The 20,415-nt window shown below is 39.0% G+C and overlaps 1 protein-coding gene across 1 annotated transcript in view; it reads right to left on the bottom strand.

Annotated features, from left to right (window-relative positions):
• The window catches only part of TMTC4 (transmembrane O-mannosyltransferase targeting cadherins 4), a 63,459-nt gene extending 48,227 nt beyond the window's left edge, over positions 1–15,232 (bottom strand). Inside the window, exons 1-5 of the mRNA XM_068163560.1 lie at positions 15,151–15,232; positions 12,922–13,137; positions 8,403–8,518; positions 6,114–6,330; positions 2,163–2,250 (exon numbers count right to left, since the gene is read on the bottom strand). Coding sequence (XP_068019661.1) covers positions 2,163–2,250; positions 6,114–6,330; positions 8,403–8,518; positions 12,922–13,083 — 583 coding nt within the window. The 5' untranslated portion in view covers positions 13,084–13,137; positions 15,151–15,232. The remainder of the gene's footprint in view (positions 1–2,162; positions 2,251–6,113; positions 6,331–8,402; positions 8,519–12,921; positions 13,138–15,150) is intronic.
• Between the last annotated feature and the right edge of the window lie 5,183 nt (positions 15,233–20,415).

Raw genomic sequence — 20,415 nt, 5'->3', positions numbered from 1 at the left:
TGGGAGGCAACTGTGTGAGTTGCTGCATGGAGCTCAGCTGCCAGCTGGGTGTGAACTATGACAGTTCTCCACATCTCTCCTTGTGAAGAGAGAGCCTCCATTTTCTTTGTATACGCCCTTTCCAGTACAGACACTGATTTGGTAGCTGGTAGGGTTCAGCTAGAGATACATGGGTAACGTGTAGAGAGGACTGCTGCTTGAAGGGACCAGTAAAGACTAAGAATATCACATACAGGCTCCATGCAAGATCTGCCAAAGAACTCATTACTGCTTCTCACAGTGCTGGAAATAACTTTTCATTCTCTCATTTAGGACATGCCAGATAGGATCTGCAAGAACCTGAAATTGTCACCAAGCTACCCACAATGAGGACATTTTTGGAAGAGACTCAAGTATGTAACTTGGGTACAAATTCTTGCATAAAGTTCAAATTTCTTTAAGAAGTGGTTGAGGGGCAAATCAGGCAGTGAAGGTCACAGTAAACTGATCTAAAAGACAAAAGGCACAACTATGCTGGCAGACTGTACTATTTCTTGGCATATCTGCTTGAGAGATACAGCTCTGATCCTATGTATGCTGTAATGTCCAACAAAAAAATACTAAGTGCTGCTTAGCACCTCTTCATCACAGTATTTTCCTTCTTCTGCATTAACAAAGAATTTCAGTACATGAATACTATTAAAATGGCATTGACTTCTAAAAGGTGCCAAACTGACCTCTGCAAGTTGTACAAGCACTCAGACAAAATATCCCTAACCAGGGTACCCATCACATCCTTAAACATTCCCAAGATGTACTCCTTAACAAAGTAATTACAGAGTGCTACATAAAAGTCTTCAACAGTCAGCCTAAGAGTTTAGCTCAAGTTCTTCAAGCAGACTACTACCCCTGCCATATAGGTCTGCTTGTACCAACAAACTGGAGAGCACAATGTCAATATTTTGATTTGTCTAATTTACTCTGGCACTAACAGGAGAAACATGACAGCACAATCATGCCCAGTAAAATAGGTGAGAAAAGAATAAATGAGCAAGCAAGATCCCAAGGCCAATTTTTATCAAGAAATTATTATCTCAGATGAAAGGAGTGAAACCTACTCAAAAGGGAGAGAAAAATATCAGAAGTGAAGAGGAATCATTCTAAGTATCATTTAAAGTAGGGAAGGTTAAATTAGACTTGTATCAGCTGTAGACATACACAAAATAGTTCTAAACATTCTAAACTCAATTAGCTGGAGCTATTCACAGCAACTTAAGAGCTCTCTGTGGACTAACTTACACCCCTCAACCTACAGTAATCTCTATGATGGTAGGACTACATAAAGCTAGAGCCTGCTCAGGTACCTCTGTAATACGCTGCCAGCTCTGGTTGAATCTTACAAGCCATACCTATTGAAGCAATACTATACAAGCTCTTCACAACACAGCTCTGCATTGGTTCACAAATTTCCTGTGGTGGGGCAGACTAAGATACCAGATTGCATGCTCTGTACAGATTTTCATAACCAGGAATTCATGTATTCTCGTGTGTTTATTTAACAGAACTCTAAGGTAATTTCTCCACAACTGCATTTGAACTGCCAACCTGCATTCACAGGTAATAATACAACAGATCTAAAAGCTCACTTGAAAAAAACATCTACAAAGGAATTGCTCATGTTAAATGTAGCTGTCTTACAAAAACTATATTCAGCATGTATATACCAGTATTTGCATATTGCAGGAATTAAGAGGGCTTACTCCTATAAATAATTCCTTACAATTCATTAAAAATACAAGTAAGGTTCCTAAAGTTCAATCCCATTTAAACCATCCCAACACAATGGCACAAAGTATACTAAAATATTTAAGAATATACATTTATAGGTTTGATTACCAAAATACTTATTAAAATATTTCTTTATGCTTCTAAACCATAAAACATTTAACAAATACACATATCATAAAACAGGCTTTTCTTAAAATAAATTACTAGACAGCAATCCTTCCAGCTCTTCTAATAAAAAGTACCTGCTAAAGCAGGTTTCTTTTTTAATATTTTATGAGGTTATAAACATTAATAAATTCAAGCCACATCAAGATGACATTTTTAGGTTTTGCTATATTTCACTAAAGTATACGAAAGCAGAAAATATAAAATCAAAGGGCAAACAGAATGCTTACTTTCTCTAAATGCTTTACAGTAGCCAAGGAATGACAACAAAAAGAACAGGGCACACAGAAGGTCTGCTCTGCCGACAATCCCAGCAACCTTAAAGGAAAAAATAATGAAAATTCAGATCACCAGATCTTATTTTTAGAAAACCTGAAATAAAGACACATATGCACACACATACAAAGTGACATGTATAAAGTAATATAACTTTATAATTTCTTTTTCCCATCGTGGCTTACTGGAGTAGTGATAGACACCCAGTTTTCTAAGCCACATCTAACTTTGATTGGGTATTGCTTAGTATCAACTAGGTAAATGATTTTGCTTTAATTATGAAATTAAGAGGGACCGCGTTGAAATTATACAGACTCATAAATAAAAATGTAAACTCAGCAATTCATCTTTTTTTTTTTTTTTTTTTTTTTTTGTATCAGGTTGCCTTTCAATAGAGCTCTTAAACATCCTGAACCCCAACAAGCACCACCTCAGGTGAAATGAAAATCAAGACTGTCCACGTACAGAAGACAAGCCAGCCTTCAAATTGTAGTCTAAACATGTTGGACAAATAGCTTCCAGCCTGCAGAGTCAGGGGAAAAAAAGAAAGAAACCACCCTGGCATTATTTTGTGCTGTATTACTCGACTGCATTAGAACTACCTCCAAGTGCAACTTGTAACAGAAAATGTACTAATGTGAAAGAAAATGAGAAACGTATTCTGGAACCTCTATACTCCAGATCTTCACCAATCTATTAACCAATTTAAATAAAAAACATTCTCAGGACTATCAACAAGCTTTAGTTCAAGCTGTTAAACTATATTTACAGTATTTTTGGACCTTCATTTCTCAATTACACCAGTGTCAGAATACATCATGATTTTTCAATGGAAATTGTGACACAGATGGTTGGCAGGAGACTGTATAAGCCCTGATGTTGGGACTTCACTAGAGCATACACTCAGAGAGACTATCATGGAAACAACCCCTACTTTTCAGTCTAGTACTGCCTGGAGTGTTAGGATGTTCCCAGGAGATGTATACAGAGGGCCTTGCTGAAGCAGTGCAGAATGGCTACAGTTGGTGCTTTTTTTAATCCACTTTGAGATGACATTTCAGGGGCAAAAGCAGAAACTTCGGTTGTTGTATAGCACACTGGTTGTCCCATTTTGTGAGCGGAGCAGAAAGAAAAAAGTAAGGAGATAAATTCTATCTTCATTTTATTTAAAGTTACCTTCTAATGGCTCTAAGGAAAAGGGCAATTTATGCACGTGAGTCTGACATGATGGAACAACTATTTCTAAATAACATTAGAGAAAGAAGTGTAGAGGCATGAATATAGAATTGAATCTACTAAAGAGACTTTCTCCCACTTCACCCTCAACTTCACTTGAGCACTATAAAGAAGAGAAACTGCTGGACTCCTAAATTCAATACACAAAAATTTCTTGATTTTTCAAACGCCATGCATCTAACTTCCCTGCTTCTTTTGTCTATCCTCTAGAGGAATTACAAGAATTAACTCAGTAATTTTAGAGTGCTTTGAAAGGTGAAAATAATGAAGTGTTATTCTGGTTCAGGAGTTGCTTTCAGTTAATGAGATAAAAGTAAAGGTGAACCGACAGAATTTTGAAAATATAAGTCAATTTGTTATAGCAAAGAGATTAAGGGGCTAATAACACACATATGGCCTCAGATGACTCCAACAGTACAACATTATCTCTAAGGCATGATCAGGTGTATAATTTCTGGTAATAGGGTAAACAAAAAATACCGTTTCCAATCAGTATCAGGTATATGCCTGTGCTTCATTTAGTATTTCATCAGTTACAGAGAATAAGCATTATTTCAGAAGAGAGAACTACACTGCAACACTGTTTACTTAAAATGATATTTTTCTTACATGGGTACTGAAATCATTAAACTTTTCAAGATCTGTTTTACATGACAGTTTGTTTTGTGCTCTACACACCAAAATTCAAAGCAGCAAACAGATGTACTCTTCACCATTTTATGTCAAAATATGTCATCTCACTTCAAAACCAGGGTGTCATGCTACTTAAAAACTCACAGCTTTAAAATCATGCTTTTTGAAGAGATGTTGCCTGACATACACTCATGCTAGAACCATAGCAGTATCATAACTGCTTCAGTGAAGCAAAATTTATTATTCACTTTGTAAATGATTAGAAGCCTTTGTTCACTTCTGGTTCTTAGAAGAGACAGCATGCAAGCATGCTACCTTTTCACCCTTCTCTATCAATGTTTGCTCAAAGCATCCGCAAGTCTTCAGAATTTGCATATGCAAGCAGACTCCATCACTTCTAATTTATTTGACAAGGCCAAGCTCTTTCTTACATTTGCCTGCTGATTTAAATATACTTTTAAAGTCAATGGTGAATAAAATTATGCATATTGATAAACAAGTCAGTAGTAGGTGTATTACAAAGTTAAGACTCAAGTCAGATTTCTTGACATGTCAGAATGTCAAAAGCACTGAAGAATTAGGAGAATTAATACAATGGGACCTTCTGACACTAGCACAACAAGCTCTCACAAAGAAATTCTTCTGCAGGCAAGCAAACACCAGAGAACGATTGGCAGAATGTTTCTGCCACACGGCAAAAAATGGTGCCAAGTTACTAATACGTAACTTTGTACCATCTCTGGGTTTCCAATACATGCAATACTGGATCCCCAGTCAACTGAGAGGCACAGCGTTCCCTAACCTCTTCCCTATCAATCATGTGCAAAGCAATGGAAAAAAAAAATTAAACCATGTTGTGAATTAAAAACCAAACCAAACCCAAACCCCCCCAACCCAAACCAAAACAGACACCCAAAAAAACCCCAAACCCAAAACACAAAAAAACCTCACTCCACAAACCCAAGTGCCACATATATAGAATGAGGTACCCTGAAGATTCAGAGTTCATTACTTGCACAAAGATCAAAGTTAAAGCTACTACTTTTTCAAGTAGCTCAGTCCTTCCAAACTCTAAAAAAAAATAAAAAGCATTCCAGCACTGTGATTATTTTGTATTTCACTTATTATTACAGGATCGAGCAATTAGAGACCACATCCAGCAAGCCCACTGGCATGAAGTCATAAGAATTTCTTAGTTATGAGCATAAAAGGGCTTTTAAAGAGACCTATTTCCCCTTCATTAGAATTTCCATGCAAGGACTTTGATCTTTGGTCAGGTATTTTAATTAGATATGCATGTGACATGTTTCTATTCTCTATCTTTACAACTCCAACTTCCAGCCACTGTCACATTTTTGTCTGTACTATTAAAGGGCCCACTACTATCAAATTTGTGTTCCCTGTGTATATAATTACAGACTGTCATATAAAGAAAAATAATCCTTTAATCTTCTTCTTCATATTAAAAATATAAACTCATGAAGTTTGATCTCTCATGACATATGATAATTTCCAGTCATTTAATCATATTCATGACTCTTCCCAGTATGCTCCTTACAGCGTGGATTCAAAAATGGATGCTGTATTCTAATACAGTCACATAGAGAGTTCATGTAATGCCTTGACTTCAATTTTCTATCTCCTTGGCTTTTATCAAAGCAAATGGAAATGAAAAGAGGTAATGCGTTTGCATTCAGTTTATCTTCCATTCTCCTTGGCTGCTCATGAGCTAATGTTTCTAGTAATGAATTCTTAATCCAGTAATTAGGGAAACTCTGTAGTTTAGGACTATTCTTCTTTAGTTATTGTACTTAAATGATTCAATTTTTCTTCCTTAAGGTCCAGCCTTGTGGATTTACAAGCTTTTGGATGTACTAGCCATAATACTTGAATGCTCTCATAAGACATGTGCCAAGAGAAGCATTAAGACATATAAAAGCAATGCGTAAAGTATAAGGCTATGTCAGAATTAATTAGTCAAGATGGTCAAGAACTTCTAAGACATACATCCTTGAAACTAATTATTCAGTACTTACACATTCAGTGTGCACTGGATGTACAGCAAACAGCAAAGCAGCTAGAAGAGATGTCTTTGGAGCCAGGTTTAGCCTTCTTCCTTTATTACTGAATTGCAGTCCACCCAGTAATATTGAGAACACATCAACCATCAACACGGAGATAGTACAATGCAGTATTATATTGATGACATGGAAGCCAACTGGGTAGAAGCCTCCAGCAAAAAAGTAATTAATTCTATATAGACACAAAAACATTAAGGCTAGGAATTACATCAATGGTTACAGACATCCAAACACAAAACCTTAACAACCCCAAAGCAAGATCACATTAGGACACATTGTGGTGGTTTGGCCCTGGCTGAAACCAAACCAAATACACACATGCACATAAAATAATTTTAAGAAGGTTGAAAAATACCAGCAACCCCCATCATAGCTGGTTGGAAACAATGTCCTGATCTTTACTCAAAGGTATGCTGAATATGGAATTCCATATTCAGCAGAGTAGCTACCCTCTCCAAGGACATTAGTGCTATTATGTTAATAATACCTATGGTTACTTAGAATTGATTTCTGGCCAGTGTAACTGCAACTTCAACACTGCAAATGCAGGAGTGTCCTGTGGGTAAACAACCCAGCCTGCTAGGGGTATAACCTTGGGCTTAAGAGAAACTATGTGTGAAAACAACCTAATGGATTTTAATTAAATCCACACAGTGAGGAAACTAATATAAACTCACAATATGATTTCCACTGACATTCTAGTTAAAAAACACCCTAGCATTTGGACTGACAATGTGGAAACCATCTGGGTACAATCAGTATCAACTGAGAAAGTAGCACATGTTACTAACTGATTTGTGAGACTGGTTAAAGAGATGCTTCATGCAAGTATTAGAACAAGAAGTGCAAGTGAAAATTCAATCTTATTTGAGATATGAACTCTGTGGTAAAATAGAGAGGAAGAAGAAAAGGGAGAGACATCTTACTATTATCCATATACTTTCATCAGTAGGTAAGATACAAAGAAACTGAGTTTGGATAGCGGATTATGTAGATTTGGTCAGCCAGCCTCTGGCTTAAGTGAAATCTATTAAAAACCCCTAACCTATTATAAAAGTACTATGTATAAATACTGGAGTTAGGGAAATTTTGAAACCCAGTTTCTTACTTGTGAAAATGGAATTTTATGGACCATCTCCACATGTTCATCTATATTTTCAGATACAGTAATGACTACATCCCAGTTCAATCTTTAAACTAGCCAGGATGTTACTAGAGATGGAATATACCACAGAGACCTTGAAAAGAGAAAGTATTTGCTGTTTAATGCACTTAAAGCTTTAATAGGTTTAGGACTCCAACACATATGCATGGAGTTGGACATATATTCAGTTGTATTATTTTCCTTGATGAAAACTGTAAAAAAACCCAAACAGACAATAGACTTACAGTACTACATACTTAAAACACTGACACTGCATTCAAGAGTCAATACTTTTGCTTGAATATGAGGACTAAAAGTGGGAGCTCTTCTGCAATCACATAGTCCCTGGTTTAGACTGGACACAACCACAGAACTAATGCTAGGTCCTCATCCACACTGAGTTGAATGGGGGAAATAATGAAGCTTAAGAGCAAGACCTCAAAGATCCTCTCTGCCATTACTTTGCCAAATTTCTACATGGTCTACTGCTTGCCCAGATCTTTGTGGAAAAACATAAACTAAATATTTACAGAAGCAATTCTCATAAACCTTCAGTTACTTGAGAAAACCAGGAAGTTATATATACAAGCAGACACCTCTCCCACTAGGATTCTCAGACAGTCATTTGATGTTAGAGTATCAGTGGGAAGAAGTGGGAAGACTACTTGGTGACCCAGTGGCAAAAGGCCACAGTAGATTGATGTTATTTATAAAATAAATCATTTGACAGGTCACCAGGAAAGCAGAGAAAATAAACTACAATAGCTGTGTAAGTGGCAGCATGGCTAAGTGAAGGGAATGTACACCTCCTAGTTCTTTGATGATGCCCTTAGTCCTAAAGTATAAGAGCATAAGATGTGCAGTCCCTGAAAGGCACAATGAAATACATTATGTCAAAATAATGTATGCTTTGGGAAAGAAAACATTCAAGAATTAAAACTCAATTTGAGATAAGGTAATGAACAGAAAAAGCATATTCAGGAAAGGTATCCAATTACCCTCCAGATACTTTCTCTTCCCTTCCTATAACCAATTGAGGCAATATATGTTTAAAAAAAAAAAAAAAAAAGTCAGACCTTGAGCAAGAAGACAAGCCTCACCTGAAAGTTAGGACAGTTAGTGGTCGATATGACTTATGACTGGTATTGCTGCTGAGTTTGCTACCCCAAAAGTCATGATGCCACAGGTCACCAAGTGGGGTTTCTGCCCTGAGGTCCTGAAAGGAAGCATAAACTATCAGATTCTTAACATTTCTGTTTTGTTCAAAGCAGCTAACACAAACAAGTCCCAAGACATACATGCTCATGCTAACATGGACATAGCAGGTGTTTGTTGACTCACTAGTGACATTTAACAAAGGTACCCAAGTTGGCAATGAAGGTCACACTTTGGATGCATGTCATCATAAAGGTCAAGATGCTTGGATTCTGTAAGTAGGCATAACTACATGAAGTTTAGTAGAGCTATGCACATTCATATTGGTTGATAATCTGGTCAATAGCCAAGACAAAAAAAAAACACTGTAAAATGCTTTTCCTCGTAGTTTTGTAAAAAGCCTTTGATTCTAGGTCTAGATTATCTTGTGAAGGAGGCCAACTACAAAGTGCTCCAAAAAAGCTATTTTTCTACTAGCATCAGGAGCACAACTTCTAATGAAAGCATGCAAGCAAAGAGACTAAAGACTGAAAACAACCGTTTTGAAACCTTACTTCACACAGGACACTACTCAAGAATGTTTTAGTTTTTTAATTCTTAATGCATGAAACCAAGAAGCAAAATCTCTATATAATGAGCTAAAAGATTAACAGCAGAAGACATCAAATAATGAATTATTTTAATTTGGGGTGGGGTATTAGACTGTTAAAAAAGCCACTGCAAAGGAAAAGTCTATTCTTTTATCTTAAAGCCATACAATCCAACTAACCTAGACTACTGAATAGCAAACATAGATTTTTGGAAAGAAAAAAATAAAAGACCTTGGTAGCATGTCTCAGTTTTCTGTGAGGACGACCTGTGAAGCTCAAACTGACAAACTGATCTTCTACTTACCTAGCTTTTCCTACTTTCCTGGGGCAATTATTCACCAATTTATGCTATAGCAAACATGCAGGTAAATACACTTAAGACAGAACCTAAGAACCAATCTGTACGAGGAGATAAATAGCTTTTGTATGAGTGCTGGTTCTACACCTGCACTCAATCACAAGTTGCTCTACCCCACCTTCTCCCTTGAAACTGCTCAAGAGACCAACAAATCAAAGCAGATTAATGAGCAAATGCAAACAAGTAAGCAGAGAAATAGGGCTGCTACATCCATGAAATGTCTTACAAAGCCTGGTATCCTGTCCTATTTTTCCTCCACCTCCTTACAGGATTTCCATGTTACAATACCCTTGGGTTCACTAACTAGTTCCTCTCAAATGCTGCTACCATCTCACTTGCTTCTACAGCACCTTGAGCACCTCCTGTAGTATCCAGTGCCTCCCATCTCATCTTTAGCTAGCTAGCACTTTCGACCTGCCAACAAGGCAAGAGAGAATACATCCGAGCACTAGTCCCAAGATACAGCGTGTCTGGACCATGATGACTGGCTGTTACAAAACTGAATTTAAAATAAAGATTTGTCTTGCTTCTCTTTTAACACATTCTGACTTTTATAAAAAAAAAAACAAACAAAAACAGTAAGAGGCTTATTTCTATCACTTGATCAAATTGGCCAGTATTAGACAACCAGTTAAAGAAAATAAAATAGGAGGGGAAACAGGTTAAAAATCCATGTCAAAAAATGTCAAATGAAATGAAGTATTCTCTAACAGGCTACTAATCAATATGCAGAAGAGAGCAGGACTAATACTGCAGCCTTTGAAAAGTCCTGTACTGCAGCTGTCAATTAAAGTATTCTCAAGGAAAAATTTTAAGAAATCAAGACTCACAGGGCTCCCTATTTGGACTTAAGAATTATCAAGGTACAAAATTTCTTTGGGCTCTCACAGATGTTTCTATTGCCAAGCAACAGATACAACATTCTTTCTTCTCCCAGGACTGCAGTTTAGGCCTTAGGCATCTAAATCCTTGTTCTATTCCTCATCACTATGTGCAACCCTTAAAGGTCATAATTTGACTCTCAGAGCAGGAGTGCGCCCAACAAGCAGCCCACTAAATCAATATAGCCTGCCTTTCCAGGGGCACATTGGGACTGGCTTGTAGACCAGCATCTACTGAAGTCTTTTTACTCTGCAGGGGACAGCTGTCAGTGGGTGTTGTGGTTCTTCAAAGAACTGACTATGAAAGAGATTTTTTGTGTTTGTTTTTAGTATTAAAATTCTTAAAGTACGTCTTCACAGATAATCTTCAATAAGTTGAGATGGGAAATGCATTTCTGATGTGCAAGGCTAGATTATGGGAAATGTATTTATGATGTGCAAGGCTAGATTTCCCTTTCTTCCACTACAATCAGTCTTCTTTTGTCTTCCAGAGGAAAAAATCAGGAGTAGCTGAATATGTGGAATTACTTAGTGATTAGATTACACTTCCATATGACCTAAAAATCTTAAGTCATGTGTCTTGCTTTTGTATCCAAGTCCTGTGAGAAAAAGTTTCTTACATTAATTTTTCCAATCAGTGGACTTACCCTAAAACAGGAATGGTTTGCTCTAAGAGACACAGCTAAAGTTACACATGATTTCCTCTTTAAAAGCTGAAAGTAGATATCAAAGAATTGCTAAATATTTGATTAGCAGCAGCTTACAGACACCAGAGTTCAGTACTTGAAGAAAAGTCAGTTTTTCCTTATAGAGGCTTATGGAAACGACACGCTGTATCTGATCCTCCTACTAATCCAACTGTTTGTCTTGCCAAGCTAGTAAATAAAGACAAAAGCCAGCGTTGTGTACCAGTTAAAAATGACTAAAATGACAAGAAAGTGTCTGGAAAACAGCCTTAAGTCCCAATAAAAATTAACAGAATGTTCCACGCTATGGTAGGCATAAGTCAACTAATCATGTACCTCTTGCTAAATTAAAAAAATAAACTGAAAGCTTATGTGGTGGTAGGTAAGAGGTAGTAAATTTTTTAAAAGTCACTATGTGGTACTCATGAAAATACTGGTATAGTAATGCTCAGTAAATCTACATAATTGCTTCACCAGCTGCCTCTCATATTAAACAGGAATCAAATACACTACACTTTAAATAAACTGTGCCTGTGTAGATGCTCTCCCTCCCAATAAACTGCAAAACTCATTGTCTCCACATTTTTCTTGTGGCTTTTGTATTTCCATATATTCATCTGTATCTTAAAATGTCACAAAAGTTCTAGGGAATAATAAAGGATTTTGATAGAATAAGCCTCAGTTTTCAAACATACACAATACGTATGAATTAATCTGTTTAAGCAGTTAGTTGGTTGAATTTTTCAGCATTGCCAACAGCTATAATCCTGGTGCAGGTTGTTGTGTTGCATAGATTAACGGAAACATTTTAAAAGTAAAGACTGAAAGAAATATAGAAAGATTACAAGTGGGGAAATTGCACATCAACAGAACAATCTGTCTTGTTTTAACATCAATCTTTTGTGCATTCTTTCACGATATATTATAACTGTCACCCAAATTGAACTGCAAAATTAAACATTATCAAGAGCAGTGCAATTGAAATATGCTTCACTAAAAGAAAAAAGAAATCAAAATCACTGTAGGTTCTTAATTTGTCCATAGTATTCTCTTAGAAACCTTGAGATTTATTTCCCATTTGGCAGATGCATTTCCCCCCCATACATTTATAACTTGAGGTATGATGACTTACATAACCATAATATAAATTTGACTAAGCAAACTGCAATTCTGTGAGATTCTAAAAGGCAAATTGCCACAAATTGTGCCTAAATTTTGTGCAAGAAAAAGTGCATTGTGTTGTTCTAGTGGCATGAGTTTCCATGATCTTCCTTGTAACTCCATGGTGTCAAGAAAACAGAACAGATGAGAGTGGTTCTTTTTACCCTGTGATTCTCTTTCCAAACATTTAACAAGTACCTACAAGAACAGCATAAGAGCTGTAACACCAAGACCCACACATAAGCACAGACTCATTCACTGCTACATGTGATTCTATGAAGTGCCTCAGCAATGGAAGACACTCAGCTCCTCAAAGACAAAAGAGTCTTAGCTAGAGGTTTGAGTCATATGTGACTTTCTAAGTATTTCAAAGCCTGTTTGTTGCATGTATGATTGGCTTTAAAACAAAGCATGAGAATACTCTGCTACTGTTAAAAAAAAACAAAACTGTTTAAGTGGGGAAGAAGCATATGAAAATAAAGCTTTCCCTGCTTCTCTAACATTTTTATGGTACAAACCAAGCAGACAAAGTCCATTTTGCATGGCAAAAAGAAGCTCCATTCCTCTTAAGCAGGTATTAACACAGCATCACAGATGGTCAACCTTAAACAAGGCCAATAAAAGCCAAATAAAACACAACAGAAAAAAAGAAGAAAGAAGGATTCTTGATGGAAGCTCTTTACTAGGATATTTTGGGCCTACCTAGACCAACTATTGTAGTTATTTCTTTTACTACTTTTACCATGACCATTTAGGTCAAAGGGTGCAGAGGAAAAAGAGACACAAACCTTATTATTGATGATAGCTTCAGAATCATCAAAGACAAAATCTCCGTCATAGCTGTTAGCAAAACAGAGGAAGGAAATTAATGCCACAACCACTTTGGCCCAGTATGATGGAAGGAGGAACCATGATATGTCGTGGTCCAGATTAGGTTCTGTTTGTGCCATTCTGTGAAATACTTGTTGTAAGTTGGGAGCTTCAGCATTATGTTGGTTGCAAATCTGAAAGAAATACATGCAAATGCAGTTATAGTTGCATTTAACTTAAAAAGAATCTTAGAAGGAAAAATTGGGTTGGGAAAAGCTAACAAAATTTCATACAACACAGCATTTTTGTCTTGGTGTTTTTCATAACTATTGGAAAGCACCTAAACAACTTTGTACTTAAAATGTGGAAGAAGGGCGCAGTATCTCATGGTTGGAGCACAGGAAGAATCTAAGTTAAACCTTTGGAGCAGGTAAATTCTAAAACCTCGAGCAAATCACTGTGTGCTGTTTCTTGCTATTCAACGTGTAACAAGCAGGGGCATCACAGGGAGTGTAGAGCATTTATAAAGTTCTGAAGAGAATGACAAGCACTGTAATTTCCTTCTGAGCATGAAAAATAAACATCATCAACTGCAAAAAGAGCTCAACTCTCTTCTGTTAATGGAATTATAGGACCTAGCCTTCCACATAGCTCATAGAGAGAATTCATACGAACTCCATAGGCAGACAGATGGCAGCTAATAGAGTAGGGCCCTAAATCTCAGCCATTCAAAGAGTGAGACAAGGCATATACAATTAAGACCAAAGTAGCATTCACTGATTCATTCCCTACACTGCAAATACAGTGTAGGCTAAATTCTGGTGCTGTATCCACAGGCTTATAAGGTTGTTTAGGTAGATGAAAAAATGCTATGGAATCCAACAGTACTGGGTAATACACCAACGGAGTCTCTATGGCAAGAGGTTTACCCATGAGCCACCTGTACTTGGAAGGGCCTCTCTGATGCCCCAAAGCCAGCCCTCCTTTATTTTTTTTTTAAGTCAGCTGTGATACCTCTGAAAAAAATGCATTTAGTATCTTCACATAAACTAGGAAAAACTGTCAGCTTCTTGAAGAGACTTGACCATTTCAGCTGGTAAGGCAACTGCTTTGTAGCGATGCTAAATTCCAGTCTCCAAGAATTCCCAGTCTCTGTACACACATGCACAGGGATAGGCAACTGTCACAGCAGTGCCCCTTCTCACTTTGAGGACTATATAGCAGTGCTCTCTAATTCAGATAGTAACACAGAGCTGTATAATCTGAGACAGAAGGGAGCTCCTTAGGAGCAAAGCAGACCAGCCACCTTAAGAGAAAAACCATTCTTCAAAGTAACTCACCCCTGTGCTCTAGTTTGACGAAAACAAAGACTAAAAGCAAGGCTGTTAACCTGAGGGAAACATGTTGCATTGCTCGTAATAGCACACATGCAGCATCAATACACACTACCCAATTAAATCATTTAATCCACTCAGGATTCGTTTTGCCCTGAAAGTTTCTCACATTGTGCTTGATCCATTTATCTGATGTAGATATGCTGCCGGTCTTACCGCCGCGCAGAAGAGCAGGCCAGGCTGTGAGGGCTCCCTTAATCAGGCATCGCGTTAACCGCCCAAGCGGGCTGAGAACCTACCGGGGACCGAAAGCCGCTCCCGTTGCCGACCGGCCCACACCACAACTGTACAAGGGCGGCAGGGGAGGCCACCTTCCCAGGGCGACCGCCAACCCTGCCGCCCCCCTCCAGCGAAAGACGAACTGGAGCCGATGCCAGTCCGGCGCCGACCCACCGACCACTCCTAGGCAGTGGGTGGGGCAAGGTTCCAGCACCGTATGTCCCGCCAGAGAGCGCGGGCGCTGTGCGGAGCTCGCAGCAAGGGGTCACTACGGCAGTGCGCGCAGCCCCCAAAACTTGAGGGCGCCCTGGGCATCAGACAGCCGGTCTCGGGGAAGAAGCCCACCCTGGAAAGGCAGCGGCGGGCAGGCAGGGGCGAGACTACGGGGCAGGTGAGACCTGCCAGGAGTTTCGCGATGGCCCTGACCCACTCGACGCTCCCCCTTTGTCCGGGCGGCAGCCCTGCTGAGAAGGGGTATCTCGGCCCTCAGCCCCCAACCCGCGCCGCCCTGGCCAGTTCCGCCAGCACTCCAGTCTGCAAACGGGGCCAGGGCAAGCTCCTTTCGCCGCACCCGGGGTCGCCGCGCGGCGTTACCTGCGAGGAGAAGGAGCCAGCGCGGCATCTCCTACCCGGGTGCGAAACTCTCCCGCCCGGCGAGCCCCCAGCCAGAGCGGCCGTCGGGGGAGGGGCCGCGGCGTCTTCGCCTCCGGGAAACATCCTCACAGCCCATTGGTTGCCCCGCCGACCCACCCCTCCTTCTCCCCGCCTCCGCCGGGGCAGCTCCCCTCGCCCATTGGCGGCGGCGGTGACGCGCGGCAGGCCGGGCTGATGAAGCGGAGCGAGGAGATTACTTGCGGTGGCAGTGGCGGTGGTGCGAGTCGTTTTCCCTCCACCCCAAACTCCACACCCTATTCGCCTCGCACAAAGGCGGGAGCTAGGTGCCTCTCGTGCTGTGGTCCCGAAGCCTGTTCCTACGTAGCGGCCGCTGTCCCGCTTACCTGGCTGTCGGCAGGGCGGGCGTGGGGGGAACGGGACGCGGTGCGGTTCGAGCGTGCTCGCCCAGCTCTCGCTCTTCGGTGCTGCGACCGTTACGGGTGGGCGAGCTGGAACGTGCGGGAGACTTCCCAGTACAGGGGCTCGCCTGGCCCTGGGGAGTCTGCCAGGCCGGGCAGTCGTGTTTCCTTGTCGTAAGCGCTCTAGTCTCTTCCTTCACAGGCGAGGTTCCCGCGGTGGGGAGCTTAAACACCCCTGAGAAAAGATGACACAAAGCCAGTCGGGTGGTGGCAAGGGGTGGTGTGCTGTGGGCGCCGTGGGCTGCCTTCGCGGGTGAGCTTGACTCCGCATCGGACGTGTTAGCAGAGCGCTCCTGCCCTTATCGCTGAGATCCTGATCCTGTCAGGGCTTGCTGCGGGGTGCTTCCCGCAAGGCAGATAAGGCCATAAGAAAGCTATCAAAAGCCTTTATCGGGTGTACTTTATTCGCGCGCTCATCGTTGCGATGATCTTGGAAGGAAGTGTGATGAAACGCTGTATTATAACACCAAAAGCTCGACAGAAGCGTCCCTAAAACACAATAGCATCTTAATATACAGGAATTGCATGAGAAATCCTGGATGCGAGCCAGGCAGGGACATGTAATCTGGAGTGGGATTTTTGGGATCTTTGCATTATAAAATGTCAATTTCACAAGGTTATTTTATAGCTTCTTTGAGGCTTTAACTCTTTAAGTGTCTCAAGGCTTTCCTACTTTGGGAGGGCTTCAGTGCTTGCTACCCATAATTGTCTACTACCCATCAGCTTTGAAACATCTACTGCTATGACATGGACAGCTCACCTGCTTGTGAGGCAGCAGCTGAACCAGCACAATTTCCAGGGTAGTATATTATTCAAATATATGTGAAGCTTGTGTAACTTATGCTTGTTTAATACCTACTAGAAAGCATCTGAGGTCTTCTGGCTTGGGAAGTGATGGAAAGCCATCGACCTGGTGTCACCAAGCATGCAAAGCTTCCACTTCCTTTGCTACGAGAGCTGAAATAAATAAAGACCATGACCTGCATACCAGTAAATTGTGCCTTGTACTTTAAAATGTCCTTATCCATTCTGGCTTTGTTCCTGACATAGTGATATAGGTGGGCATAATCAGTAAGCTTTGTATCTTATAACTCACAATCAAAAATATGGTAGAGGTAAAAGAATGGCTTCCTGACTTTTTTGTTATTTTACTGTATAAATGCAAGATGCTTTCTAGGTTTCTGCTCTTAAAACCCAAAGCATTGAGATGTAGATGACTTGCTAAAAACGGCTGGTTTGCCACATTGGTTCTTGATGAGGAAGTACGGGTTGATTGTGACATTTCTTTAATGTTTCAACTTACAACCCCTAAACTACCCCAAATAAGTATCATCAAGTCAAATTCTTGTCAACTATCTTTCCAGTCTTTCCAAGCCAAACAAGCTTCTTGAGATGACAATAGATATAGATGTTTTAAATAATTTGCATTTATTAATGGAAGGGTCCCAATTTAAAAGAAAAATACCCACATCTTAATTAGGAAAGGGAGTCTGTCATCTATTTAATCTACTGTCTATAAATTCCAATGAGTTAGCTGAAATTTCAGTTCATGCTTAAATTGCACATATGTCAGAATTTATTTGAATTTAAGCACATGTAAATATATGTAAGGTTCTGTGAATTAAGGTTGAGATTTGTCTCAGTGGACTAACCTTGACAGTTACCAGACTTCTACTAGTTGAGTCACTCTCACATTTCTGTGTTACATTTTGTTCTGCAGAGGGTTTGACTTTATCACTTTTGCTGATGTATTTTTTTCTACAAATGGTGCATTCACATCAGACACTCAGAAGCTCCTTTGCTCGCATTTCTTGCACATCTGCACATCCTTGATCTATGCTTTATAACTGGAATTTAATTTGTTCCATGTAAGTCTGCTGATATCATCAGTTCTGGTCAAATTTTTATATATCCACACAGCCAGATGCACAGATGTTATAAATCACCTCACCACCACTTATGTCAATACACCAATACTGATTACCATTTTGCTGTAAATTAGACAATGTATACAGAACTGCCTTCTTCCTATTATCTTCCACTGCAAAATAACCTTATTTCTTGGGGGTTTATTATTTTGCTTTTCAAAATATAGCAGCTTTTATTATGGCCTCCTGTTCCATTTTAGTTGTTGTGAAGAACTACAAAGCAAATACCTGTTCTGGAGAGTTCCCTGGTTCCCTCAAAATCTGATTCAAATCAGCTGCAGTGGCATAATTTATCTCCAGTCTGCTTTGCAGAGGGTTATTATAGCACTTCAATTTAAAACAGTTCTTAAATACAGCACTTCTTAAAAATTATTTTTTAATTTTTATTTTCTTAAACCTGCATTTTCCAGGAAGGTATGTGTATGAAGATTCTTGAACTGCACTTTTCTCAGCATGCTAAATTGATCTACCTAAGTGGCTATTGCATCCTTATTTTTAGCAGCCTGCCACTGCAGATCTGCACAAAGGCCAATCTTTCTTTTGTAAGAAAGCCATATGGGAAAGACATTGTATTTCAGTGGATCGACATTTGTGAGTATTGCAGTGACTTTGCAGACGAGAGAATATAATGTTAGGGACTACGGTAATGTGGGATTCAACCAGAAAATTTCAAAAGCATACAAAGACTTGTCAGTCTTTACCAGAGCTCTTTTCAAGACAGCCGTATTTCTCTGTGGCCTGGATTTTGCCACTGTGGGTGTGGCCATTGAGCACAACTGCTTGTAACTGTAGGTAATCAGCTGGCCGCTGCCTGTTTCGTGGTTGGAGCATGCACAGGTGTTATGTATGCAAGTGTTTGAGATATAGTATGCATGCTTGCATTACTATTGTTAATAGTACTTCAATGGTCTCCTTCTCTAGACAGTTTGTGTCCCAAGTAATTATTCTGCTGCAAGGTATTTTAAGTAGCAGGATATCTTAGGTAGCTTGGTTTGTCCGTCACATTATGTACTTGTTTGTGTATGTACACATATATGTATGTAGACTGGTATGGGTTCTGCTAGGACAGGATAGTAGACACAAGCAAACTCATATGCCTGTTGCAGTCTTAACTAACTGTAAGTCATAAAAACAAAACACAAATTAAACAGAAGCTAAACAGGATTGTTGTAAGAGGAGAGCCTTTCTGTCTCATATCCCTACATCCCATTGCTTTACTATCTGCAGTTCCTCTTATGACCCATGTGATTTTTATGAAACCTGTAGAAGCTGCAGATGTATGAGACACTTGTACTTACATAACTCTAGAATAAGTGCACAGTAGTTATTAGAAGAGGATTGATGGGAAGACTCAGCAACTTTAATTTTCTTTAGAATCAAGGCTTACAGTCAAGTATTGGATCCTTCAGCCATGCCACTGTAGATATATCCTTGCTTACTGGTTGAACATCAGCAGATCCATTGAAGCTGTTACTACTCCGTATAATGCTTGGAGTAGATTTGAAGGATTATGACTCATAGTCTTAAATGATGTTAAAGTATATATTCAATCATACACTCTCCTTCCCTTAAATAGGTGGCTGAGAAATAATGTTTTAAAATAGTAGTTAATTTTCAAAATGGGAATTATGCTCTGCTATACAGGTGACTATGAAATTTGTTCTTGACAATACAGAATGAAAATATTGCACCAGTTTCAAACACTTGTGAATAACAAAGATTCTGCTATTCTGTTGTTCTGTGAACCATAAGAATCCTCATCATTACTCTTCATTACAGTTCTTTAGACATAGTACAACATGTATGTTAGCTTTCATAGGAAAAGTAAGGAATCATCTCTCAATAATCAACCTAAACCTTTGAGGGAAAGTACCAGTGTGTATGCCAACTCATTAAAAGTTTAGCATTAAGCTTATGGTCTTAGAGAAAATACAAAGTTTTCACTTAACTGTGCTAAGTTTTTTCCTTCCACTTTCTTTTTGCCAGACATTGAAATGAAAATAACTGTCTGTGCTTGACACAAAGAAATAGGAGATGTAAAAGAAAATTTTAATGGAAAGTGGAACTCTTGAATCATTTTCAAAGGTAGTCAAATTTGTCTGCCTAAAATTATTTCAAGCTGTATGAGGAAAAGATTGGAGACATAGTCAGAACAATTGCATTATATTATTTAAGAATATTTCCAAGTTTTACACTTAAAGCTTTTATTTATTGTTCTAATCAAGAGAGTGTAAAAGCATCTCTACTGTCATAACCAATATGCAATTCATTACTTTGATCCTCAATTTTAATAGTGTTTTATCTAGGCAAATATAAATATAAATGGGAACTTTGAAAAACTGTTATATCTGTCTTAGGGTTAAATTGATTGGAAGTTTATTTCACACTATATAAAATTGTACTGGGCAATATATCAGAAGATTAGGGAAATTATAATCTACTGGAAACCTGATAGCATCTGACTAGCTATTCCCTTGAAAAGCACTTGCAACTGGTCAGAGAACCAGAAAATTATTGATTTGCTTTTCCTTGTATTATGTAATGTTAGTAAAATGGACTTTAGTTTTGACTTCACATAGTCAGTCAACTAAGTGAATATGATAAGCCAATCATTTTGTCATTTTGTACTGAGCAGTATAAAATGATGATGTGAGGTATAAGAAACAATGAAATGGGGCCTGAACCTTTTTCTGTACAAAAGTTTCCTCTCCATCTAGTTTTAGCTTTTCAGCAACATATCTAACCTTTTATTCCATTTTCACAGACCTACCTGATGATGGTTTCCATTAAATCCTCCAAGTTCATCCACATGTAAAGAACTCCATGCCCAAGACCTATATTTATAAAGTAGGAGAAAA

The sequence above is a fragment of the Melanerpes formicivorus genome, unplaced genomic scaffold (genome assembly GCF_026170545.1).
Source record: "Melanerpes formicivorus ecotype bairdi unplaced genomic scaffold, bMelFor1.0.p_v2 SCAF_1, whole genome shotgun sequence".
Lineage (NCBI taxonomy): Eukaryota > Metazoa > Chordata > Aves > Piciformes > Picidae > Melanerpes > Melanerpes formicivorus.
This window is presented reverse-complemented; position numbering and strand designations above follow the sequence as displayed.